This window comes from Pinus tabuliformis, chromosome 3_1, assembly GCF_031772625.1.
Source record: "Pinus tabuliformis cultivar Carrire ecotype Pingquan chromosome 3_1, CPIR1, whole genome shotgun sequence".
NCBI classification, from domain to species: Eukaryota; Viridiplantae; Streptophyta; class Pinopsida; order Pinales; family Pinaceae; genus Pinus; species Pinus tabuliformis.
In genome coordinates this window covers 442,983,541-443,007,585 of record NC_142301.1, presented here as the reverse complement: position 1 = coordinate 443,007,585, position 24,045 = coordinate 442,983,541, and the positions used below count along the sequence as shown (strand labels likewise).

The 24,045-nt window shown below is 36.2% G+C and overlaps 1 protein-coding gene across 2 annotated transcripts in view; it reads left to right on the top strand.

Moving 5' to 3' along the window:
• The window catches only part of LOC149187652 (guanosine nucleotide diphosphate dissociation inhibitor 1-like), a 202,629-nt gene extending 191,957 nt beyond the window's left edge, over positions 1-10,672 (top strand). The window contains exons 9-13 of one of the 2 annotated variants that reach the window (XM_089411423.1): positions 9,030-9,129; positions 9,385-9,509; positions 9,767-9,977; positions 10,084-10,158; positions 10,308-10,672. In XM_089411423.1, the coding sequence (XP_089267549.1) occupies positions 9,030-9,129; positions 9,385-9,509; positions 9,767-9,845 (304 nt within the window). In that variant the 3' untranslated portion in view covers positions 9,846-9,977; positions 10,084-10,158; positions 10,308-10,672. Of the gene's footprint in view, positions 1-9,029; positions 9,130-9,230; positions 9,510-9,766; positions 9,978-10,083; positions 10,159-10,307 lie in introns of those variants that run through there. The other variant, XM_089411424.1, reaches the window with a different exon arrangement.
• The last annotated feature ends 13,373 nt before the right edge of the window (positions 10,673-24,045 follow it).

The window sequence follows — 24,045 nt, the reverse complement described above, 5'->3', positions numbered from 1 at the left end:
GGTTGCACGGGTTCACTAGGGCCCTCATCTTCATGATTTAATTCTTCTTCCGCCCTGGTACCTTCCTCTTCAAATATAGGAAGTTTTTCATCATCAGAGTCCATAGGAGATCCTTTGATTTCTTGAATGTAATATTGTTGGACACCTAATCCTAAATGGGTTAGTGTGGAAGTTGAATGGACAAAAGCAGTCCAAGAGACCTTGGGATCTGAAACCCAAGAGTCACGTATTGTACTATAAATGTACATCTCATGTTAATAAAAAAATTGAATTGCATGTTTTATCTTTCATATCTCTTGCTGTCCATGTGTGTTTAACATGGTATCAGAGCAGACGAATTCTGGCCCTGCTCATATTTGAGTCATTGTTTGCTTGTGGCCTTTTGTTGTGTTTCTCTCACCTGACCTATGCATTGACCATTAATGTTATGTGGGTCGTAAACTCTTGGTGATATTACTGGTTGATTAATTTATGTGCTGGTGTTGAATTTGTTATATATATTTGTGCTGGCATATGTACAATTTTCGGTGCGTTTGAATGAATACAATTTTCGGTGCGTTTGAATGAATACAACAATGTGTGCGTTAAAAGCCCTGGCGCGCTGGCTCTGCCATCCCGACATTCCTGACCTCTGAAATCCGCAGGTCTCTATTTTTGGTCTCTGGCTGACCCGTCTGTCCATAAACGTTCGCTGTTCATAAACGTCTGCCAGAAGGTGACTGTTCGCTGCTCCTCTCTGCCATATGGTATTTTTAATCATTGTCTGCACTCTGCGCTCACTGAGCTAAACATAATTGCCTGACTGCATTCTGGAAACGCTCTCTGACTCTGTCGTTCTGTCGCTGCCTCTGTCCTGACATAATCTGCTCTCTGGAATTTCACCAAGAAGCAGGCGAACAATTTCAGCCCTGAAACTGAGCAATTCATTGCTTGAAGGAGACCGTTGGTTGTCTGGGCGACATTCTGAGTCAATGGGTATTGCCTGGACCGATTTTACCTTGCCTAAGGCAAATACCATCGTTGCCTGAGTCGATTTGTCTCACTTGTGCGTCGTACGTCCTCACTCTGGTCGATGTTGTCTCGGACCTTAATAGTCCAGTTCCCTTGATAGGGATTGAGAGAAACTAAAGGATAAACTCTGCGTGACATTCCTAATCGTGCAGAAGGTGCAGCATTCCCATGTTGCTCATGCACAATCTGAGCGGCAGACTTTGAAACGGTTCCATCTGTCTTGGCTTTTACTTCAGGTTTCATGCGCACCTCATTTCCTTCTTGTTTCACTTTTAGTTCACCGATTTCAGCATCAAGTGCAGGTGAAACAACTTCACACTTTATGACTATTAATACCCTTTGTGGCTGATTCTGAATGGTGTTGCAAGTGTAATCAATAATACGAATAAGCCCTAGATTTTGTAGCTTCCCAGAGTTTACTTCGCCAACCATACTCATTGGGAGCATTGCCTTGAGCCTCGTCTTTCCATCTTTGGCAATAAATGTGAATCTAGTGTTGCTGCTCCCTACGGGCTTGAGATCCACGACCTGCACAACTATATCAGATAGCTCCGAGGGCGAAGGATTTGCGATCACAGCATCCAGGGATCCCGGGGTAACCATTTCCTTCGCCATAGTGCTTTGTTTCTTACAATCTGGCACAAAATGGAGCAGGAACAGCGACCGATCGGCAGCAGTGCTGCAACAGAATGAACACCATCACCAACATCAACATATAGAGTACTCATTTGAAGAACGAAGAGCAGGTTTTGGAACGCGTTGAAGCTTTGATGCGGCGCGAGTATGTGTGCATTTGTCTGTATGAATGTTTTATAAATGTTAACAATTTTACCAGCATCTTGGAGAATGTTGACGCCCTTTCTATATCCGTATCCATATTTAAAGTTGCAAGGACACAAGAAGAGTGAAGGCATGTCATGGTTCTGAGAGCAAACATAATTCTGGAGCAATTTCATGTAGCAGAGATCTAATGTGTTGGCAGTGACCATAAACAGAGCATGTGGACTAATTATGTGTTCTAACAAAGTGTTATAGGGATATATTGCTAAGTGTTTGTTACGCCTTTGAGTTAGCTGGATTAATGATACAATATAACTTAATGATGGAATGCTTTGGTAAGAATTAATGAATGCTGACATTTGCGAGCAAAGGTTGATATATGAATGGGCAGGTACTTGATGTACTAATGCTACTAACCAGATATGTATGGCACAGACCTTGTAAGAAGCTTGTTATAAGATAACATTTGTTGCTAGCGTATGTGTGAATGAAAAATCATGCAGCTGTGAGTGATTCATGTATAAAAAAAACGAAGGTAGTGCAGATGAGTAACCTTGTGTGGCTAAGCCTGAGTTTGCATGCTTGATTGTTGGCTACTAGGGATTTTCAGGGTGATGAGCTTATAGCTGAGCAGAAAGCGAGGTTGATAAGTTTAAGGTTTCCAAGCAGAGAGTGATTTAATAAGTGGAGTTCGGTTGTTGCTGATTGAGTCTGTCAGAAAGCATATATATATATATATATATATATATATATATATATATCCAAGTTGTTGTGCTGCTGCTAGGGTCTGGACAGTTTGTTCTACAGGATGAGATCAAAATTATGTGCTGGTGTTGAGCAGAAGTTATGTTTGGTTTGGTAATCAGATTGATGTTGTGATCCTTCTGATTGATGAGAGGAATATATATGCCACTGACATGATTTGACAAAGATGTATTTGGCAGTTTTATTTATGTAGGGTTTTCTAGTAAGAATATGAAGATACTATTGATTGAGTGAATGTGTACCAATCAAATAATGCCTGGTCATTATGACTGACCTAGTGATTGGATATTAATGATGTTGCTAAGAGTTTGTGATACAGAAGTAAATTTGGCTTGATTCATTTGCTGCACATTTACAAAGGATTTTTCTGTGTCTTTGTACTGTGAGTGGGTGTTACTTTTACTCATTGGGTCATAGTTGTAATCAGTCTTTTAAAGGGTTGTCATTTTGACAATGAAGAATATGCCTCGAATTACTGAAATATTAGAGTTCTTAAAAACTCTGATATATTCCTCTAATCATGAAACATTCCAAGTCAGCAAAGGATCTCTCTCAGAAATTCAAACATGTCTACAAAATGCATAGGAAAAGATCGATTTTTTGCAGCTTGAATCACAGCTACAGCAAGAAGAACTACATCAAAATAGACACCATTCTGAACCTGTTTCTATTCAGAACATTGAGACAACCACCCGTCAGCAACATGTTAATAATGGTACAGTTCATTCATATCCAGTGCCCAATAAAGCAACAGTTGTACATGCAGATGCAGAAACTCAGTCTGCACTTCCCAAGCCCATCATTAGACCTTGGGAACAGCTTGTCCACAACAAGCACAAAACTGGTCTTGGATATGACAAGGACTTGTCTTTTCATATTCCAGACTATGCCAAGCCCATTCAGTTTCAGAGTGCTGGATTCATTCATGACAATTCACCTGCTCCTCATGACAGTTCAACTTCAGCTGTTCCAGACTCTGCCCCTCTTCCGCAACAACAACAACAACAACAGATAGTGAAATGCCAACACTGTGACCGAGTTGGCCATTTGAAAGATCACTGTTTTGATCTTCATCCATGTAAGCACTGTCATAAAACCAGCCATTCTTCACACAGATGCTTCAGAAACAAACGTCCTGCAAGAACAAAGATTCATCTTGGATGGATCGCTTCTTGGCAATGGGCATCAACAGCCAAGAAGATATTCCAAACACATGTCAGAACTTGTTCCAGAATATTGAACAGTCTTGCAGTTGAGTTTTCTCCATCTTCTCACCTTGTACCTGACAGGGGGGGAAATGATGGTCATCTACAAGCTTCAAAGTCACATCAAGCGAGCCTGAGCCACAACCTGCCACACCAGTTTCAGAGTTGTAGCCGGAGACAAAGATGCCCCTGAATATGCCTTCAGTTGGCAATTTGGGACACTTCCTCTAGCAAAAGACTTCAGCTTCTTGCCAGTTTTGGAAGCATTCCAGGAACACAATTGAGAACACTTCCTCTAGCAGAAGACTCCAGCTTCTTGCCAGTTTTGGAAGAGTTCCAGGAATTGCATTAAGCATTCCAGAGTTGTTGGTCATCCTTAAACCATCACAGGTTGAGACTTCCCTTTTCAGGTTGAAGTTTTACCTTTTATGCGGGGTGAGACCTCCCTTTTATGGTTGAAGGTTTCCCTCTTTAAAAGAACAGGATCACTTCCTCTAGCAGAAAACTTCAGTTTCTTGCCAGTTTTGGAAGAGTTCCAGGAACTGCACTAAGCGTTCCAGTGTTGGTGGTCATCCTTAAACCACTGCCCTTTATACCAACATTTCATAGAGCACATTCAGCCTAGTGCTGCCATGCATTTTTTGCACATTTTGTATTACAACTCTCTTCTTGGACTCATACATAACCCTTCGGATTAAGGGGGGGAATGTTGGACACCTAATCCTAAATGGGTTAGTGTGGAAGTTGAATGGACAAAAGCAGTCCAAGAGACCTTGGGATCTGAAACCCAAGAGTCACGTATTGTACTATAAATGTACATCTCATGTTAATAAAAAAATTGAATTGCATGTTTTATCTTTCATATCTCTTGCTGTCCATGTGTGTTTAACAAATATTTTCATCAAATATATCACATCTCGACTAACTTCCATTCGGTGTCCTTTTATGTTAGATTCTATAGGCCTTAGAAGAATTACTGTAGCCAACAAATGTTCCCTTAATGCCTAAAGAATCCAATTTCTTTCTCTTGTCCTTCGGTATATGAATATAGACAGGACAACCAAAAATTCGGAGATGGTCCACACTTGGTTTCTTCCCAGTGAATGCTTCTTCGGGAGTCATGTTACCTAGTGAGTCAGTGACCTGTGGGGACTTCAATTTTGTATGTATACAGTTGCCTTAGTAGCTTCACCCCATAGAAATTTCAGCAAATCTTGATCATGTAATATGGCTTTTACACTTTCTTCAATGGATCAATTCTTTCATTTTGCAACTCCATTTTGTTCGGGATTATATGGTTCTATCAACTCCCTCTTAATCCCAGACTCTTTATAGAAGGCTATAATTTCCTTTGATGTTTATTCTCCTCCATTATCAGACCTTAAAATCTTGATTCTCTTTTCTGTAAGGTTCCCTACTTCAACTTTGAATTCTTGAAATTTGATGAATACTTCATCTTTGGATTTTATTAAATAAACCCAAGTTTTGCTTGAAATGTCATCAATGAATGTTACATAGTATAGATGACCTCCAAGAGACTTTGGAGTCATAGGACCACAAACATTGGAATGAATGAGATCCAAAATTTCTTTTGACCTTGAAGCACTGCTTCCAAATGGTCTCTTGGTGTTTTTACCCAATGCACATCCCTTGCATACTCCATGATCTTCTTTTAGTTCGGGGATGCCATTCACCATTGAATTTAGGGTTGGTAAGATTTTGTAGTGAAGATGACCAAATCTTCTATGCCAAAGTTCACATGGGCTAACTTCAATGTGAACCAAAGCTTGAGCGAGGGGAGTTAACAATCTGTAAAGTCTTCCTTCACGGATCCCAATCATCCTTGCATCTTCTATGCTTGAGTTTTTATCCCATACTACAACCTTTCCATCTATGAAAGAAATTCTATCACCTTATCTTCTAGACATGAAATGGAAAGTAAATTCTTATGCAAACCTGGAACAAACAAGATATTGTTGAGATGAATATATCCTCCATTCTCTAGCTCTAGCAAGGTTGATCCAATTTCTCTCACAGGATAGCTCTTATTGTCACCAAGATCTACAAAGTAAGATGCCTTTCTTTTGATAATGTTTTTAGTTTCTTGTGTTGACCAATGATATGTCTCGATGCTCCACTATCGATTTCCCAAATATTCTCATCTTGAAATGTGCCAGTGATTGCTGAGAATAGTCCCTCGTCCTTTGTAGATGTCTTGGTCACTTCTTAAGAGAAAATAAGAGATCCCATACTTCTTTGATGCCCTTCTTGTGATAACTTGCCACCATTGTACACTTCTTTAGGAACTTCTTCAATGTAGTAGAGATCTTCATTATACCCTTAGCCAACCTTAGCTTTGATACCATGTTGAAGAAATCTAAAGGGCAGTGGTTAGAATAATTTCTCTTTTCTGATAACTGCTTAAGATATCTTTTTACTTTTTCTACTTATTAGCTTCTTCTCTTATTATTATGTCCGTTCTTATTATCAAACAACTACCAAAACAAGAAGAACAATAATACACAAGAACGTAGAATATAGGTTGCTACCCAGGGCCAAAACCTCTCCTCTTGAGAAGAAAACCCGTTAATTTCTTCTCTTCTTATAGATTCTTCAATTGACGAATTCCAAGACCTCTAGACCAAGACCAATAGCCTTCCAAGACCAAGTCCGATCTTCATCAGGAAGACCAAGTGAGTATATCCAAAGGAGGTCAAGTTCCCTCCTTTATATAGGCTTCTAAGGTGGACGTGGCACCTCAAAATAGGCAGACTTCTTAGCTGCCAGGTGGATTCGATCTTGAAGGGTATTTTGACATTTTTAAATACAAAAATAATTTTCTTTACAAGTTACAATGTGCCTGATAGGGTCTTCAACTTATGACAATGACTCTTTTGACTCCTTGACCTAGGACAAACCCTAGAAGCACTCAATGGGTGCTTGACCTCTAAAATAAAAGACCTTGAGCATGAAACCCATGTTGCAAAAATAACAATAATAATTTTTCTTTCATTTTACAATATACAAGAATCAAAAGTACATCTTATATTTATGAAGACCGAACCTAGTTACACATTTTTCAACACAACTCCCTCTCAAAGCTATCACCTGTGCAAATATCAGATCCAACTAGACTCAATGCACACACACTAGATGTAGTAATAACTTCCCATTAACTCCACACAGCTAATGAACTAAAACACACTGATGTGTCTAACTAGAAACCTAAGTCACCTGACACGGGGATTCGGGACACGTAGGATTCGAGATTCGTGGTGTCGGATTCGGACACGCTGACCCCTCGGAACAGGACACGTTATATATTATTTTATTATATATATATATATATGTTAAAAATTAGATATTATCATATTTCTTACACAAATTTTAATTAATGATACAAATTTATTAATTTCAAACATAGATCTTCATCTATAGCTATTAGCATGCATAGTACATACAAAATTCAAATAAATGTCAGTGGTACTAGTCACATAAATGATAAATCTATTAAAAATTTAAATCATGATTCATAATTCATAACTGAAAGACAACTTACAACTACAAGATAGTAAGATAAACACACTGACAATTGTAGTTTTCTCATTAAGTCATCAAATCAAAGTGTGTTACATAGGTAGTGTTGGTGCAATGCCAATGGCAAATAGAAATAGAAAATATAAAACAACTACAGGTATACAAGCCTCAAGGCATCAATCAAGATCAGAATCAGCATCACTGTCCCCATCATCATGGTCCCCACTGCTCTCCTCTGCATCCTCCTCCTCCCCTGTATCCATAGTTGCCTCTACATCTGTTGGTATGGAGGTTGACTCCTCTAAGTCATCAAATCTAACAGGCTCTAGCATTGGATCATTGAGATCCATGTTGGCCAATGCCAACTCAACAGTGGTGTCCAGACCCATATCATTAGGAACAGTGTTACTTGGGAGCGGGAGCAAAAGCGGGGAGCGGGAGCAACATATTCAGAAGCTCTTGGTTTGGTGCTCTTGATTAACTACGAGTTCCATACCCTAATACATGACAAAATTCAATGGAAACATTGCAATCCCCCAATCCTAAAATCCTGAAAAACTAATAAGTCTGCTGGATTTTGAATGAAATCTAAAATTCTACTTTCTCCATATGAAATCCAATGAGGCCGGAACCATTCTCAAACATCCTGAGTCATTTCATGGTAATGTTAAAAATTTAGGAGAATGTCACTTTTACTTTAAGAATTTAACATTACCATGAATAGCATATCAATACTAGGGCCTAGACTTGATCATGAAGCTGCCAAAATGCTCTACTCCTTGCTGCAACAGCACAAATCACTTGCCAAATGAAAATATTAATGAGCAAACATGCCCTTTTCTTTCCCGCACTGAGCTTAGCGAGTCCTGGAAACTGGACACGTGCCCTAAAATCGCGACACGCCCCTGAAAATCGCGACACGCCCTCGGACACGACGTGTCTTGTGATTTCGACACGAATCCGGACCGAATCGTGTCGGATTCGCCGGATTCGGGATTCGCAGGGGGTTTAGGACGAATCCGGTGACTTAGCTAGAAACTAATTATGCACAGTGGAACTTATAAAACCAACAATTGGATCATGCACAACAAACGTATTACACATATTTTGCCCCGATCAAGGTGGGATTTAGATAGACCCCCTGCATATTTTATTAACTTGCTGTCCAGTTTGGCTGCAGATTTACTTTAATATAATCATTACTCATTTGGTTTTAAAAGAAAAAAGCTATTCTGGTAACCCAGTTAAGGTCTGTGCATCTTATTTAACCGTAATATGGGGAGAAAAAATGCGCTGCTACGGCCAATGCAAATGAGATGGTAGGCAAAGTGGGAAATGAAGACTTTCAAGTGGTGATCTAAATACATGTGTAAGCAGATCTCTGAAATTCCATCTGATTGGCACATGAGATTTCAAGTTTTCTTCATCTTGGAGAGATACATATGCTTTTGGCTGTTTGACCTTCTGATTGCCCATTGGATGTCATAGGTGAGTTGGATGTAAACTGATTACTTAGAGAACTAGCTGTGCCACTGAAATATTCTTTCCCATAGTTAATAATACAAGTATTTTGCAAACTTTCAATTTGGGTCATTGTGTAATTGCTTGAATGATTTTATTTAACCATTTCAACATTTTTAAGAAATACGCAAACCACATTTTTCATTCCCACTAGATGAATTATTATGATTTTATAATTTGTTTATAAATTTATTTTGTAAATGCACATGTGACATTTGATGAAGAAGGTAAAGCGAATGGGGTGACATCAAAAGGTGAAACTTCCAGATGTAAAAAAGTTGTTTGTGATCCGTCATATCTACCTAATAAGGTAATTTTACTTGCATGATCTGAAACTTAAAAGATATTTTATTATAGCATAGTTGTATAATATTCCTATGTCATGCTGCATAACATGTTTTCTTGAGTCAGGTTAAGAATATAGGTAAGGTTTCTCGAGCAATTTGTATCATGAGCCACCCCATTTACACTTGATCATTTTTTCTTTTATTTTTATTATAGCATAGTTGTAGTATATACTATATTCCTATGTCATGCTACCTAACATGCTGTTTTTCTGAGTCAGGTTAAGAAGATAGGTAAGGTTTCTCGAGCAATTTTCATCATGAGCCACCCCGTTCCAAATACAAATGATTCACAATCACTGCAGATTATTTTGCCTCAAAAGCAACTTGGACGCAAATCTGATATGTATATCCTCTGATTTCATATTTTGTCTTTTCAAAAATCATATTTTTTGCCTTGTGTTTTTCTGGATGAACAGGAGGAATTCAGATATTTCCCTCGTTACAGACCATAGTTTTTCAATAACAAGGTTCTGCCATGGAAATTTATGCATTAGATACATGTAAATGGATCAATGTAGATTTATGATTGCAAATTACAGGTTTTTACAGTACCCTCTACTTTGTAATTTACATGACTTTTTGTCACCTTTCATTTTGTAGGTATGTATTTTGTTGTTCCCATTCACATAATGTTTCTCCCAAAGGAAAATACATTGCATTTGTCTCAACAAAAGCATAGACTGACCAACCTGAGAAAGAATTACAACCAGGATTAAATTTGCTTGGAGCAGTTGATGAGATGTTTTTTGACACTTATGATATATATGAACCTGTTAATGAACCATCTCTTGACAATTGCTTCATATCAAAAGTAAATGGTCTTCCCATATTTTCTTTGATTTTTGCATTTATGTATGGATAGCTTGCTATTATCAAGTCTAGGAAGGTACCATAATGTAGAGATTTTTTTCCTGCAGAGCTATGATGCAACTACACATTTTGAGACAACGGTTCAAGATGTGCTTGTTATGTACACACAAATCAGAGGAAAGGTAGAGTTACTATCTATTTACACTTGATCACTTTTTCTTTTATTTTTCTGCAGGTTTATTTTAGTTGTTGCCCTTAACAATCTTGATTTTTGTGCCTACCCTTAATGCCTATTCTTTGCTTTTTTCTTCTATCTCTTTTGTTTTTCCAGGTATTGGATCTAAGTGTTGATCTCAGTGCTGCAAGTGCTGCAGACGAGTAATTTCTATTGTTCCAGGCTTGATTGTCTTCAACAGTAATGCGAAGGCTGCATCCATCTTCTAGATATGGTCAAAAGTGACCTCATATTTCACTGGAAGCTTTCTTTGAATTTGTGAAGCTTATTTCTGTATCAAATTATTGACATGCATTCTCAATTAGTTACCGGAATGCCTAGCAAGTATTACAATCAACCCAAGCCTTTTTGCCAGTATATGTCAACCGTCTCTTTTGAATATTTAATCTACCTGTTTTTCTTGCAATAATTTATATTGTAAAAGCAGTTTTCAATGTATGCAAAGTTTGAATTTCTATGTATGGGTGCATACTGTATATACCTACAGATAAGTAACTATGCATGTTCAACGAGATCAGTGCTTCGTAGAGCATTATTGTAGTCATTTGTATAACACGTTCCTATCATGTGCATATTTTGGATGTCACATTGTGATCTGTGATTACCTTTTTTTTTTTTAAATAATATCTAATAGCTTAAACCATGTTCACACTTCATGAAATTGCAGATTTTATTACCTCTTAATTGCTAATGGAATCATTCCGGTAATGTCTATTCTTTGCTTGACTTCCGTATTTTAGGTAATCCCTTTCTTGTTTCTTTCTATTTCATGTTTCAGTAGTTTTCTGTTTCCATTCACTTTAAAATGGACTTGAACTGCCATTTATTTTTCCGTATTGAATATTAGTATCATTACTAAATCTTAAAATCTTGGTCAAAATGGTGCACAAGGGTGCTAGGTTGTTTGCTTATTCTCACATTCCAGGTTGCTATGAGGGTTCCAGCTTCTAAAGTGGGGGCTTCATAAAGCTTAGGTTGCTGATAGTTTTATTTAATGACACAAGGTATTCCGAACTATGCAGTTAAATCTAGGTTGAATGTGCTGTTGCCCACAACCTAGTGTAACGTCCATACTGAATCAGTCTCTGTTTATGGTGTTTCTTCTTATAGAACCTCTTTTTACCCAGGTAGAGGAGATGCCTCTGACCTTGAAGTTGCGAGGGCAGTGATGTCTTGGAATTCTTATAGTTGGTTTGTATTTCTGTCAGCATCTCGTGTATTCCTGTACTCTGTTGTCTTTCTGCACATGATAAGATTTGCTGAGGCTCAAGTGCCCAGACTTAGTGCCCTTTACAACTATCTTACACTCTGTATACGAATTTGCAGCTATACCTCACATAGGGCCCTCTTATAAAGGGAGAACATGTCAATCTCTAGACCTCACTTTGCCCATTTTTATGGAAGTGATCATTAGAAGCATGCAGGTGTTTTTGGTACAGTAATATAACTTATCTTTTCGGTCTCTCCTGTTATCTCATTTTGGTTGATGATCATTTTGACCTAATATCTATGAATTCAGTGTTGATTTTTCTGGTACAAATTTATACAAGCACTTAGTTCTGAAACTTGATAATTACTTCCAATGATGCAGATGATTATTTTTTACTCTCCATATATCATTAAGCGATTATACATTCAGAAATTCAACCATAGAGAATAGAGCAACAAAGAGGCAACAAGATTTTACCCTAGGAAAACTCACTAAGGAGGAAAACCCCAGCCCACCTTTTCCGTAGAGAATCAATGCAAAAAGATATACATTAAACTCAAACTAACCAGTGAGATGACAACCACATGATGCCTCAAGATGCCAAGCCAAACTTCACCAAATCACTTCAAAGAGCCTCTCCAGAAACTTGCTCTAGGTCTGCACAAGGGCCGAATTTCAGCCACTCCTCCATCTCAGAATTTTGGACTTGTGACCAGACTTTACCACATAAATTTCAGATCTTCAATATCACACGTGTGAGGGCAGTAGAAGAACACATGCAAGGAGACTTCTCTTGAACTCTACTTCTTCTTCTTCAACTCGCCACCTTCTTCCTCATCCTCCATTGCTATGCTAGATCAGAAATATACTTGATGAGGAGATGTAAATTGCCTTGGAGTGGAGATCAAGTGGTCCCTATATATACATGGTGGAAGGGGTCGAATAAGTGTCTCTTGGGTTGGGCTGACTTCGTCACTGGGAGGCTGACTTGAACATAACAAAGTTACCAATCACACAAGAACTGTAACTTCAAAACTAGAACTCTAGCCACCCCAAAAAGCCATGAAAAAACAACCCCAAAACAAAAAGCGTGGATGCTGGAAATTTTTTTACCCCTTTATTTACAGGGTGATTTTTCAACATTTTTTAAAAATGGCAGTGGAAACATTTTTTTTTTGTGCAAAAAACATGGAAAAAGATTTGCAACTTCTTGTTATACCAACACTTCTTTTTGGGCTTAATTTTTTTATTTTTCTTTGGTTTAACAATAGCATTAAGAATTAAATCTTTGCGCACTAAACATGAAAAAACAACTTGAAATAAAAAAGTGTTGATGTTGGCATCAACATTTTTTTGGCTAAAATTCCAACATTTTTAAGAAATACCATTAAAAATAAAATATCATGACTCCAAAAATGATTAAAATTCAAATAGTTTTCAACAATACGTTGAAGATAAAATATATGACTCCAAAAAACCTAAACTTTCCAATGATTTTCGACCATGGTGTTAAAGATGAATATGATAATTGGAAAATATTAAATTTTTGACATTTTTCAACCTCAACATTAAAGTTAAAATATCATGATTTCGAAAAACTTTAAAATTTCAACATTTTCTAGCGATGGAATTAAAAACAAATATCATGACTATAACAAAACTTAGATTTTTAACATATTTTGATATTAAATATCATGACTAAATTAAACATTACAAATAAATACCTAAACAAAAAGTCTTTATACCAAATGTAAAAAATATGATTCTTTTAAAATTTTAGTCAAAGACAACTTGACAAACTGTAATAAAAACTTAAAAATCAACCATTCAAATTGACACAGTGGTGACATGCTTGACTCATTGCAATAAAAGTTTAAAAATTAGCCATTAAATTAACAAAGCAGAGACAAATTTGATTCATTGTAACAAAAACTGAAAAATCAACTATCAAATTCACGCTTATTGGGGTCAAGTTAGTTGAAAATTGAGATAACCCATATGACGATAAATAAATCAATAAATCAATAAAATTAAAAACCAAAACAAAAATTCAAAACTACAATTAAATCATAACAAAAAAATTAAATTAATTAATTAAAACATTGGACAAAAACAAATTTAAATCAAAATTGACCAAAAAAAAATCCATCATAAAAAATGTGCACGGGGTCTTGGATAGATGGTGATCGAGTGCTCTGTTAACACAGTCCTTGATGTGAAGTCACCGATTCAATTCCCTACCTTGATCGGGGTGATATATTGGGCATGATAAAGTTGTTGTTCTGCAAGCTTACAAAAAGAATGCATAACAATGAAAATTCAGACATAAAAAAAGAAGACAAAACAAAAAAAATATATTAAAAAGACAAAAAATTATATATAAATATAAATATAAAAGAAATATTATATAATACAATACAAATTAAAAAACAATAAATAAATACATATACATATATATTTAAAAAAAACATAAAAGTTTTAAAAAATATATATTAAAAAACATTAAGAAAGACACATTTAAAATATATAAAAAAAATTTAAAAATCTTTGCCCCAGTTGTTAAGGGGCCATGGGATAGGGTTGGGGGAGTGCGCGAGTGAGCCTACCACCACCACAACCGCGAAGGCACAATGGACTAGGATGAGGGGAGCGTGCATTACTTCCCCCACTTTGGCCCGTGATCGCTTGACAACTGTGGCGGTGGTGGGCCGATTTCCGTTGCCACTCCCCCGCCTTGGCTCATAGCCCCTTGGCAGTGGGGGCGGAGATATATTTTTTGTTTTCTATTATTAATATTTTAAATGTGTTTTTTTTTTAATTATTTTATTTTAATTTTTAATGTTTTTTTTAATATATATGTTTTTTCTATTTTATTTTTTATGAGTTATATATATATATATTTTTTAAATTTTCTTATTCCAATATTTTTTTAGTAAATTTTGATTTTATTGATTTATAATGTTTTGTCTCAGATTTTATGCTTATGTGATTCATGATATAATGCTCAGAATTTCTGGAGAAATCACATAAAGAACAAAGGGTTGACGCGTTTCAAACCTAGATCTAGGTTCATCAATAATATTGTTGTATCTTAATATATATAATAAATAAATTATAATATAAAATTTGTCAATAACAAAATAATATTAGAATTTATCAAAAAAATTAAAAATTAAAATAAAATTCAAAATTAACTAATTTGACTTTGGGCCTTTAGCATTCATTTTATAAATTTTTTAATTTTTATTCTTTAACCATTGGCAATTTACCGTAGCATCTATGAGATTTATATATTATTGGTAAGTTCTTGCTCCTCACCCTGGTCCTAATGATGAACCTAGATCTATGTTCGAAACGCTTCGACCCTTTGTTCTCTATGATTTCTCCAAAAAATCTGAACTTTATAATGTTTTGATTTTTTCTCCATAATTTATTTGTATTTTTTTTTAACAATTTAGTTTTAACTCGATACTATGATTTATTTTTTAAAAGTTGTTTTTATTTTTCCTTTTTAATAATATTTTGTTATTTTTACTTAAATTTCTTTGTGAATCATTTTTACTTTTTCTAATTGAAATGTTATGATGTCTAGACATAGAAATTCATTAAAATTGTTAATTTTTCAACTTTTTAGTGCCATTTTTTCCTATAAAAATCCTGTCATTTTCAATAACAAAAAAAAAGTCTTGAAATGTATATTTTTTTTAATTATGTGTGTGCGCAAAAAATGTATATTTTTTTGTTAAATGTTTAAAATTATTATCTTCAAGTGACAATTATTTTATGTGCATTGAAGTATTAATTAAGGATATGTAAATATATAAAAAAATTATAACTTCAAAATATTAAATCTATTTCTTAGACTTTACAAAAAAAACAAAATTCATTACAAAAAAGCATTGTAAGGAAAAATAAAAAACACAAACTTGAAAAAGCCTTAAAAAACAAACATCTTAGTAAGAAAAAAAGAAAAAGAAGACAACTTGAAAAATTGTTAAATAATCAATATTTAAAAAAAAATGTGCATACTTTAGACAAAAAATTAGGTGTCAAAAATATGCCCACTGAAAAAAAGGTTTATGGTGCATCAATACTTTTCAAAATTTGCGTAAGAATCACCAACATTTAAGAAAAATATCCATACTTGATATATCAAAAAATTTGAAGTGTAAAAAATAAAGAAAAAAAATGGGTCGATTTTGTATCAACACTTTTCAAAATTGGCATGAAAATCACTAACATTTTAAAAAAATGTGCATACTTAATACATAAGAAAATTTAAAGTGTCAAAAATATGCTAAGAAAAGGTGTACTCTAAATTAATACTTTTCAAAATCAGATGCTTTTTTGCTATCTCTCAAAAAGTCATAACTCAATTCAATTCCCATTCGATTGGTAATTGTGTTGCATCTTGTGGTATCTAGAATACAAATTCAAATTTTCATTTTCCTGCTTTTGATAAGGTCATGAAGAACATGCCTTATAAATTTTTCTTTTGAATATAAAAATAAATACTCTTTTCTTGCAAGCATAAAGAACATGTTTCAATTTTTTATTATTATCACAGATATAATTTATATTTTATTACTAATACAAATTAACATTATGAAGATCGACCATAGCTACGAAATTCAACACTCCCTCTTAGCTAGGAAGATATTCATAAGGACTTTTTGGATGTTCTTTGTATACATGATTTCTCTAAGCAATTGTACAACTCATCGATAACATCGTCATCTTGGTCAACACTGTTGACCTACATCAACATCATCGTCATCCAATAGGTAGCACAACCCAGGTTAGCACTCCTAACCAATGGTACTTACTCAACTAGTCACCATGATCTGATGGGTGCCTCACCTCATGGTACTCTGACTAGTCCAGGTTTGCCATCACCCATGGTCAAACCCTGGGGACACCCATGTCCCAACTCCAAAAGCCTCAGTTTAGGCTATAATGTTGAAAAGGAACCTACTCCATTGAGTGGTTGGACCTTAGGGACCATTCCTCTCGAGAATGTTTGTCTCTCATTCTATCTCACTAACAATTTGAACAATTCTCGTGCCCTTTTTTTCCACTCATCAACAATCCAAGCCATGCTCCTGTGACAACTAATAGTTTGAGCCATGCTCGTAGTGTACCTAGAAATTGGTGTAAAGGTGTCATCATAATCTCTCCCTCTTTCTGTGATAACCCTCTAGCCACAAATCTCGCCTTGTACTCATCAATGCTCCCATCATGTTTGATCTTATATATCCACTTTGAGGTTACTACAGACTTTCCTTCAGGGCTTGGAACAATCTCCCAGACATCGTTCTTCATAATAGATTGGTATTCCTACTTCATTGCATCCTTCCAAACTTGTTGGGTGGTTGCTTCCTCGGAGTTGGAAAGTTCAGAGTCAATCGACTTAGTCATCGATGATGCATAACCATAATATATCTTAGGTATCTTAGATTTCCTGCAGGTTTCCTATGGAGTCACATGTCCTTTTGCATATTGCAAAGTAGATTTGAGCCAAGTTGGTCTTTTTCTAGTTTTTAGAACAACCACAAGATCCAATGGCTCACAAGGTCCTAACATTTCTTCATGATCTTCAAGATGTCTTGAGGATGTGGGAGGTCTTGTAACTTCTTTGGGAGCCACATGCTCCACTTCATCACCATTGTCCATGTGTTCTTCTTTGGATTTCCAATAACCAACATCTTCATCAAAAGTCATGTCCCTGCTTCATTCAACTTGTCGTTGTCATGGAATATAGATCCTATAGGCTTTTGATAACTCATTGTACCCAACAATATCCCCTTCTTTCTGGAAGGCTCTAACTTATTTCTCTTATCCTTGGGTACATGTATGAACATTGGAAAACCAAATATTCTTAAATGTTCTGCCTGTGGTTTTTGACTGGTCAATGCTTCTTTAGGAGTCTATCTTCCAGAATTCGATGAGGACTTCTGTTTAGAATGTAGATGATTGTCCTGGCCTTTTTTCCCCACAAGAACATTAGTACATCTTGATCATGTATCATTGCCTTCAAAGAGTCTTCAATATATATGTTCTTTCTCTTAGCTACTCCATTCAATTGAGGGTTATTGGGAACTATCATCTCCCTCTTAATCACAACTTCCTTACATGAGGCAATGAGTTCCTTGGAAGTGTATTCTCCTCCATTATATGTTCTTAGAGTCTTGATATTCTTCCTTGTCAGATTCTCGACTTCAACTTTGAATTCTTGGAATTTTATGAAAACTTCTTCTTTTGATTTCACAAGATAGATCCATGTCTTGTGAGAAAATTCATCAATAAAGGATACATAATAAAGAGTACCTACAAGAGATTTCATTGACAGGACCACACACATCAGGGTGGAGTAGACCCAAAAACTCTTTGGACCCATGTTCACTACTTGGAAATGGTTTCTTGATATTCTTTCCAGGAGTGCGTCCCTTACACACTTATGATTTATTTGAAAATCTGATACACTTGAAACAATTTGCTTCAAAGTTGGTAAGGCTCTGTAATGAAGGTTAGCATATCTTCTATGCCATAACTCACATGGATTGATATCATTATGTACTAAAGCTTGGGAAGGTTGCCTTAGGAGTTTATACAACCTTCCTACATGAGTCCCAATAACCCTTGTCTATACTAAAGCCCTTGGCCCACACAAGGACTTTCCCATCAATGAAGGCTACTATATCTCCTCTATCTTCTAAACATGAAATTGAAACCAAATTATTTTTCAAACCTCGAGCATATAGAATGTTTCTTAATTGAATATTTTCACCTATTTCCGAATCAATGGATGTTGTCCCAATTCCTTCGAATTCATAGTTTTTATTGTCTTCAACCTCCCTTTAGAGTCAATCTCTTTTCCATCAAACCTAAAAGATGATCACGATCCCCTATTAGATGTCTTAAGCTCCATTATCGATCAACCATATGTTGTTGTCATCTATAAGAGATCTTGCAAGTGTGGAATAGTAGAAGTGGTCTTTATCTCCTTCAACTTTGGCTCTCTTGGAATATTTATCTAATTATGCCATGGTAGCATGCTACTTCCATCTTTTCTTTCATTCATCAAGTCTTTTAGGACATTGGTCTTTGAAGCAACGAAATTTATTACGACGAAAACATTGAATCCATGAAGTGTGTCTCTTCCTTTGAGGATTAGATATTTTTTGAGATGTCACCATTATTGTCATTGATGGCCCAAGCAAAAGGTGTCCTCTACCACTAATTGTACTCCAAGTAGGGTTTATTGTTGTAATAATATGGAAAGCAATGAAGGATTCTTCCTACACTATTAAAAAGGCTCAAGGTGAAGGACTGTTGTAATAATATGAAGGATGCTTACATAAATTTCATCTTGTGTCTATTAATGAATGACGCTTGCATAAATATGGAATCTTGAAAAGGTCCTAACATCAACTCTGTGACCAAATTGTACAAATCTATATATCGATCATATACAGATTGTACAGTCTTCACATATTTAGACTATCTTCAAGATTATTTGACGGTTCATAAGATTCAATTACATAGAGGTAACCATATAAAATTGAGATTTAGCTCTCCAATCTGTAGAGAGACTAGACTTACAGGACTTGACCAAAGATAACAATAAGAATATGATAGGAGTGAAGTTTAATTGACAACCAAAATAAAGAAACAAAGACAAAGAGATATTTTTGATATAAGTACAACCATTGCACAAGAACAAGAAACAACCTCTCTCTTATTTTTATGTATTAATAGTTTTGAGCACAATCAAATGGTTTTTAAGGGAAGGGGTCATTCATTCTTTGATAACTCTTTCTATGAGTGGAAGCCCAAGGGTAAGGGAAAAAGCCCATAAATTGCTACAACATTTTAGAGAGCAGCGACAACAAGATGTTTCCTCCTAGTCTTATATAGTTGTGTGCACCCATCAACCATCAATCTATGGCGAGAGATTGATGGAAAAGAAAACAACTCATAGAACAACTTCCAAAAATATTGGCCAAACATTAAGTCTCTTTTGGAAGTTGTTGTCGCTGCAACAGTGACCCTCCAAAATTTTGCATACCCTTGAATTTTGGAGCCTACTGTATATCTTGCGATCGGTTGTTTTGTAGTCACTTCTTAGTCAAATGATGCTTCTGAGCTCCCTTCTTGGATTGGAAGTGTCAAAGTCACTTGCTCACACATGCTCAGTCCGTAACAAGTGCATGAGAGAATTCTTTTATGCAAGCTTGAACACGCATATCACGACCCATCAACACTGTGCCTATGCGATTTCCAATCCATGTCAACAGTTAGTGCACACTGGTGAAGACAATTTCTCACGTTCTAAGTGCGTTTGTACTTCCATTTTAGTGAGCTTTGCAAATTGTCGCTTCCGTGCACCTTTGTTTTCACGAGTGTCATTTTCATGTTTCCGGTTGTCGCTTTCACTTGATTTCACTCTAATTAGTGTCATTTTCATGTTGTCTTTTTCCAGGCATGTATCACTTTCACTGTCGTTCACATATCACAAGAGTCGTTCACACTTTAACAAGTGTCGTCTTTTCGTATGTTAGCTATCATACAATGTATGTATGCTTATTCTAGTGGTTTCAAGGGGTTATCTTCATGTGAATGAGTTGGTCTAACCATGTAAACATCAGTCACACCCATTCCCAAAGTTTTAAGCATTGTCGCACAAGTGTCATCACAGTTGTCAGAAAGTGTACCTTTAGTGTCACACTTGTTGTAAAGTTGTCTCATTGAGGGAAACATGTTGTTAACGTATTCCAAATGATCTATGTTTTTGTGTGTCAAAGTGTTTCAAGTGTGTGATCATAGTCAAGTCATATCACTATTCACATCAGTCTCTTCGATTCCACACTTAGGTAATTTTCGAAAATTCCCCAGCAACCTAACCTCATCCAACTTTCCTCAACTGCACACTGCATAGTTCCAAACCTCAAACTACATCCTTGTCCCTTCACACTACGCAATGCGTAGTTCCTGCTTCCTAGAACTATGCACTGTGTAGTTCCATTGCTCAATCTCGACCTTTAGCTCCTAGAATTGTGCAATCCAACCCTCCAGCCTGGCCCCAACTGCGCACTATGCAATCTCTGAGCTCAAGCTCAAACCCCGAGCTCTTGAATTATGCAACTGTGCAATCACCAGACCTTCTTTTCCTCCCAGAACTGCGCAGTTGATTGAAACAATGTAAAATCCCTTAAGCCTGGCTCACTGCCTCCCAAAACAGCGCAATTTATTTGATCTGAACTTAAACAGGAATGCAAAAACGTACAAATATAATCATAAAAATAGAGATGAAACCAAAAAACACTTCATTTCATTAATAGAAAAATACTGAACTATGCTTACAAACATAATGGAAATAAGATAGCTCGGGCGATGGTAGCTTATCTCTTAGAAGAGATGTGGCGGCTACATGCCTATGAACTGTGTTACAATGAGGCTCAACGGCCTATTTATCATTGGAAAACATGAGAAAACCCTAAACAACCAAAACCCTAACCGTAGGAGATGTAACACCAAGAGTTTGTGGGCCCTGTTGGGGTTAGTTGGGCAGCCAATTTCCCGGGGTCGTAACTTAGTCATATTATCTCCGTTTGGCGCATATGATACCTTTTTGGAAAGGTCTTGTTGAGTAATACAGGTTTTTCCATAGACCCATTTGGCTACAAGCCTACCGCGGACCCCAAAAAATGCTTTTTAGGGGGTCAAAACTGCGTCGGAAGTTTAGGACCCAAAAAACTGCTAAAAATAGTAAATGCTGACATGAACAAGGAAACAAATGAAAATGACTGGGGGGTCTAGGTGGAATAGGTGGGTGGCCACCAATATCCACTTGGGTCATTCTCTCTCCTGCCCAGTCAGTACTGCACATTGCGCAGTCTTAAGGCTCAATCCTTAGCTCTGAGTTCTTGAACTACACAATCACTTGGGTTCCTCTGTCCTCCAGAATTGCGCAATAGGCTGATCCAATGCCCATCCCATCATCTTGTCATATTGAGCTCCCATATTGCATAATTTTCTTCCTCAATACAACCTAAACTGTGAATTGCATAGTCTCAAGGATCAAGCTTCACCCTTGAATGTCTGAGTTGCGCAATTGCACAGTTACTGAGCCTCTTTCCCAGCTTGTCACCTAGTCCCGTCTCAATCAGTAGATCAATATGCACCATCTTAGACTAGGAGTTTATCGGACTGATTCCATCTTGTCATGAGTGGATTGCAGAGGTATGTACCCTATCATGCTATGGCAAGTTGATGAAGAAGGAGATGGAGAAGGAAGACACGTTAGAAGACACATATGGATCTGAAGAGATAATATGATCATCATGCAAGAAAACAAAGGAACACCAAACTATAACAAAAGATGAAGATAAATATCACATGGAAGACTTCTCATCTTCAAGTCATAAGGAGGAGGAGGAAGAATAACATGTACCATCTTTTCAAGAGTACACAAAGAAAGAAGCATCAAGAAGGACAAATTGGCACTGTCACATCATCATGCAATCCATGGCATCAATGTCATGTCATGTCCTATCACAAGTCATCATATGCCACATCATTATTGAGGATTATGGAATTACCTTATTCAAAACGTATTGTAAAGTGGAATTCCAAAGGAAACATTCATAATATGAAGAGCCATGTAAAGTCAAAAAGCCATAGGAAGTTAAATAGTCATGAGGGTAGTCAAAGAGTCACAAGGAAGGGGAAGCATTAAATCTTGGTTATATATACACCCTCATTGTATGAGCAAGATACTTTTCACCTTCGCTCCTCCTGCAAGGCATTAGAGAGATTGTTATATATATATAAATTACATAAATATTAATAATTAATAAATTAAGTTAAATTAAATTGCCCATTAATTATGAAAGGGCACATATGTCAAAAGACATGTTCTTTAGTCCTTGTGGCCAGTCAACACCTATAAAGGAGAACTACCCAAGGACTTGTAAATCATCATTTGAATATTGAATAATAAAATGTATATTGTTATGCACATAAATGAGTCTTCAATTGGAAAATTCCAGTGAACAAGGGTTTACTTGTACCAATGGTATTAGAGCGAGTTTTGGTCCTCCAATACATCATCATTAATTTCCCCAATGTTCCATCCTTCCACTGTTTTGCTCCATTCATTTCCCCACTTTTTGTTTTTCATTTTTTACTGACACCTTTATTACTGCGTCCATTCCACTACTTAATATACCATCCTTGCTCCTGTTGCCGCTTCTCTGTCCATACGAATATTTGGCACCTTGTCTGTGTGTTTCTCCTTTCCTTGCTTGCCACGCCAGTCTTGTTCTGTCTACAGTATCCCAACCAAAACCACAACAACTCTGTTAGCTCCATTACACAGTCCAAGTTATACACTGGTCAACACTTAATCACGAACCATCACTCCCTATTCATATTACATATCGTATAGTTAATAAAGTATATAATTATATTTTAAATAATTATAAATATAGTTCATAATTATATTAATTATATAAAAAATATTATTATTATCATTATCATTTAATAGAAAAAATAAAAATAAAATAAAATAGGTCTACTAAGAAAAATAAGAAAAAAATGGGGAGTAGAAATGACAATATGAATTCACAAAAAATTTAGGAGGAACTCGATAGAAAGCGCCAACGCCTTGACAATGTCGAGAAGAAGTGGGATGAATTTGGAAAAGGCCAAGACAGGATAATTATTACCCAAGACCAAATGGAAAAAAAAAAAAAAAATAGAGAACATGATGAGCTAGTTAATGGGAGGAGTCAATCCATATTTTAATTATTACCCAAGACCCCAGAATCCGAAGTTTTTACTAGTCATGAATTTTCGTCGATGCACAAAGCCCCACAAATACTGCATATATAGTTCCGAGGAATTCAATACTATAAAGAGTTTCCCGAAAGAGACTACGAAAAAATTAAAAGGGAATTACCTAAGTATGATGGTAAGAACCATAGAGGCGTTGTTAGGCCCCTATAATACTAGTGATTCCCCCATTACTATTGTCATTGTATCCCTTATTGTTATTATTGTGCCCCTATTGTCCCCATATCGTTATTAGTATGCCCCATAGAAACCTACTATTGTTATTTCGGTGCCCTTATGTTATTACTGTTATGTCGGCTTGATTACATTGTGACCCCTTAGACTCCTATATATAGAAGGGAGGTTTAGTCATTTATATCATCCAAGAATTGTTCATTTGTGTAATGTAAAAGAGGTTTCCCCCTCGAAGAGGCTGAATTCTAAGGCGTTGATCTATCTTTTCTATCTTTTTGTGAGTTGGTTTCCTAATATTTAGTATTAGAGCTTTGGATTCTCGGGGTTCGCTGCTCCAAACAGGTCATCGTAGAATTTTCGCTATATCTGTGGTGTTTCAGAAGCTAAAAAAAACCCATTTGGGCCGAAATCGTTCTGAACTTCGCGTCCAAATTTTAGAGCCTGTCTCGCTATATTTGTGGAGATATGATCTGAGGAAGTTGGCATTTTTATAGACTCCCATATTACATTCCAAATAGGTGACCTGGGAAAAATTGTCATAAATTTTGTTTTGAGCATTAGATTGAAATTTCGTAAGAAGTTTCAGAAAGAGGA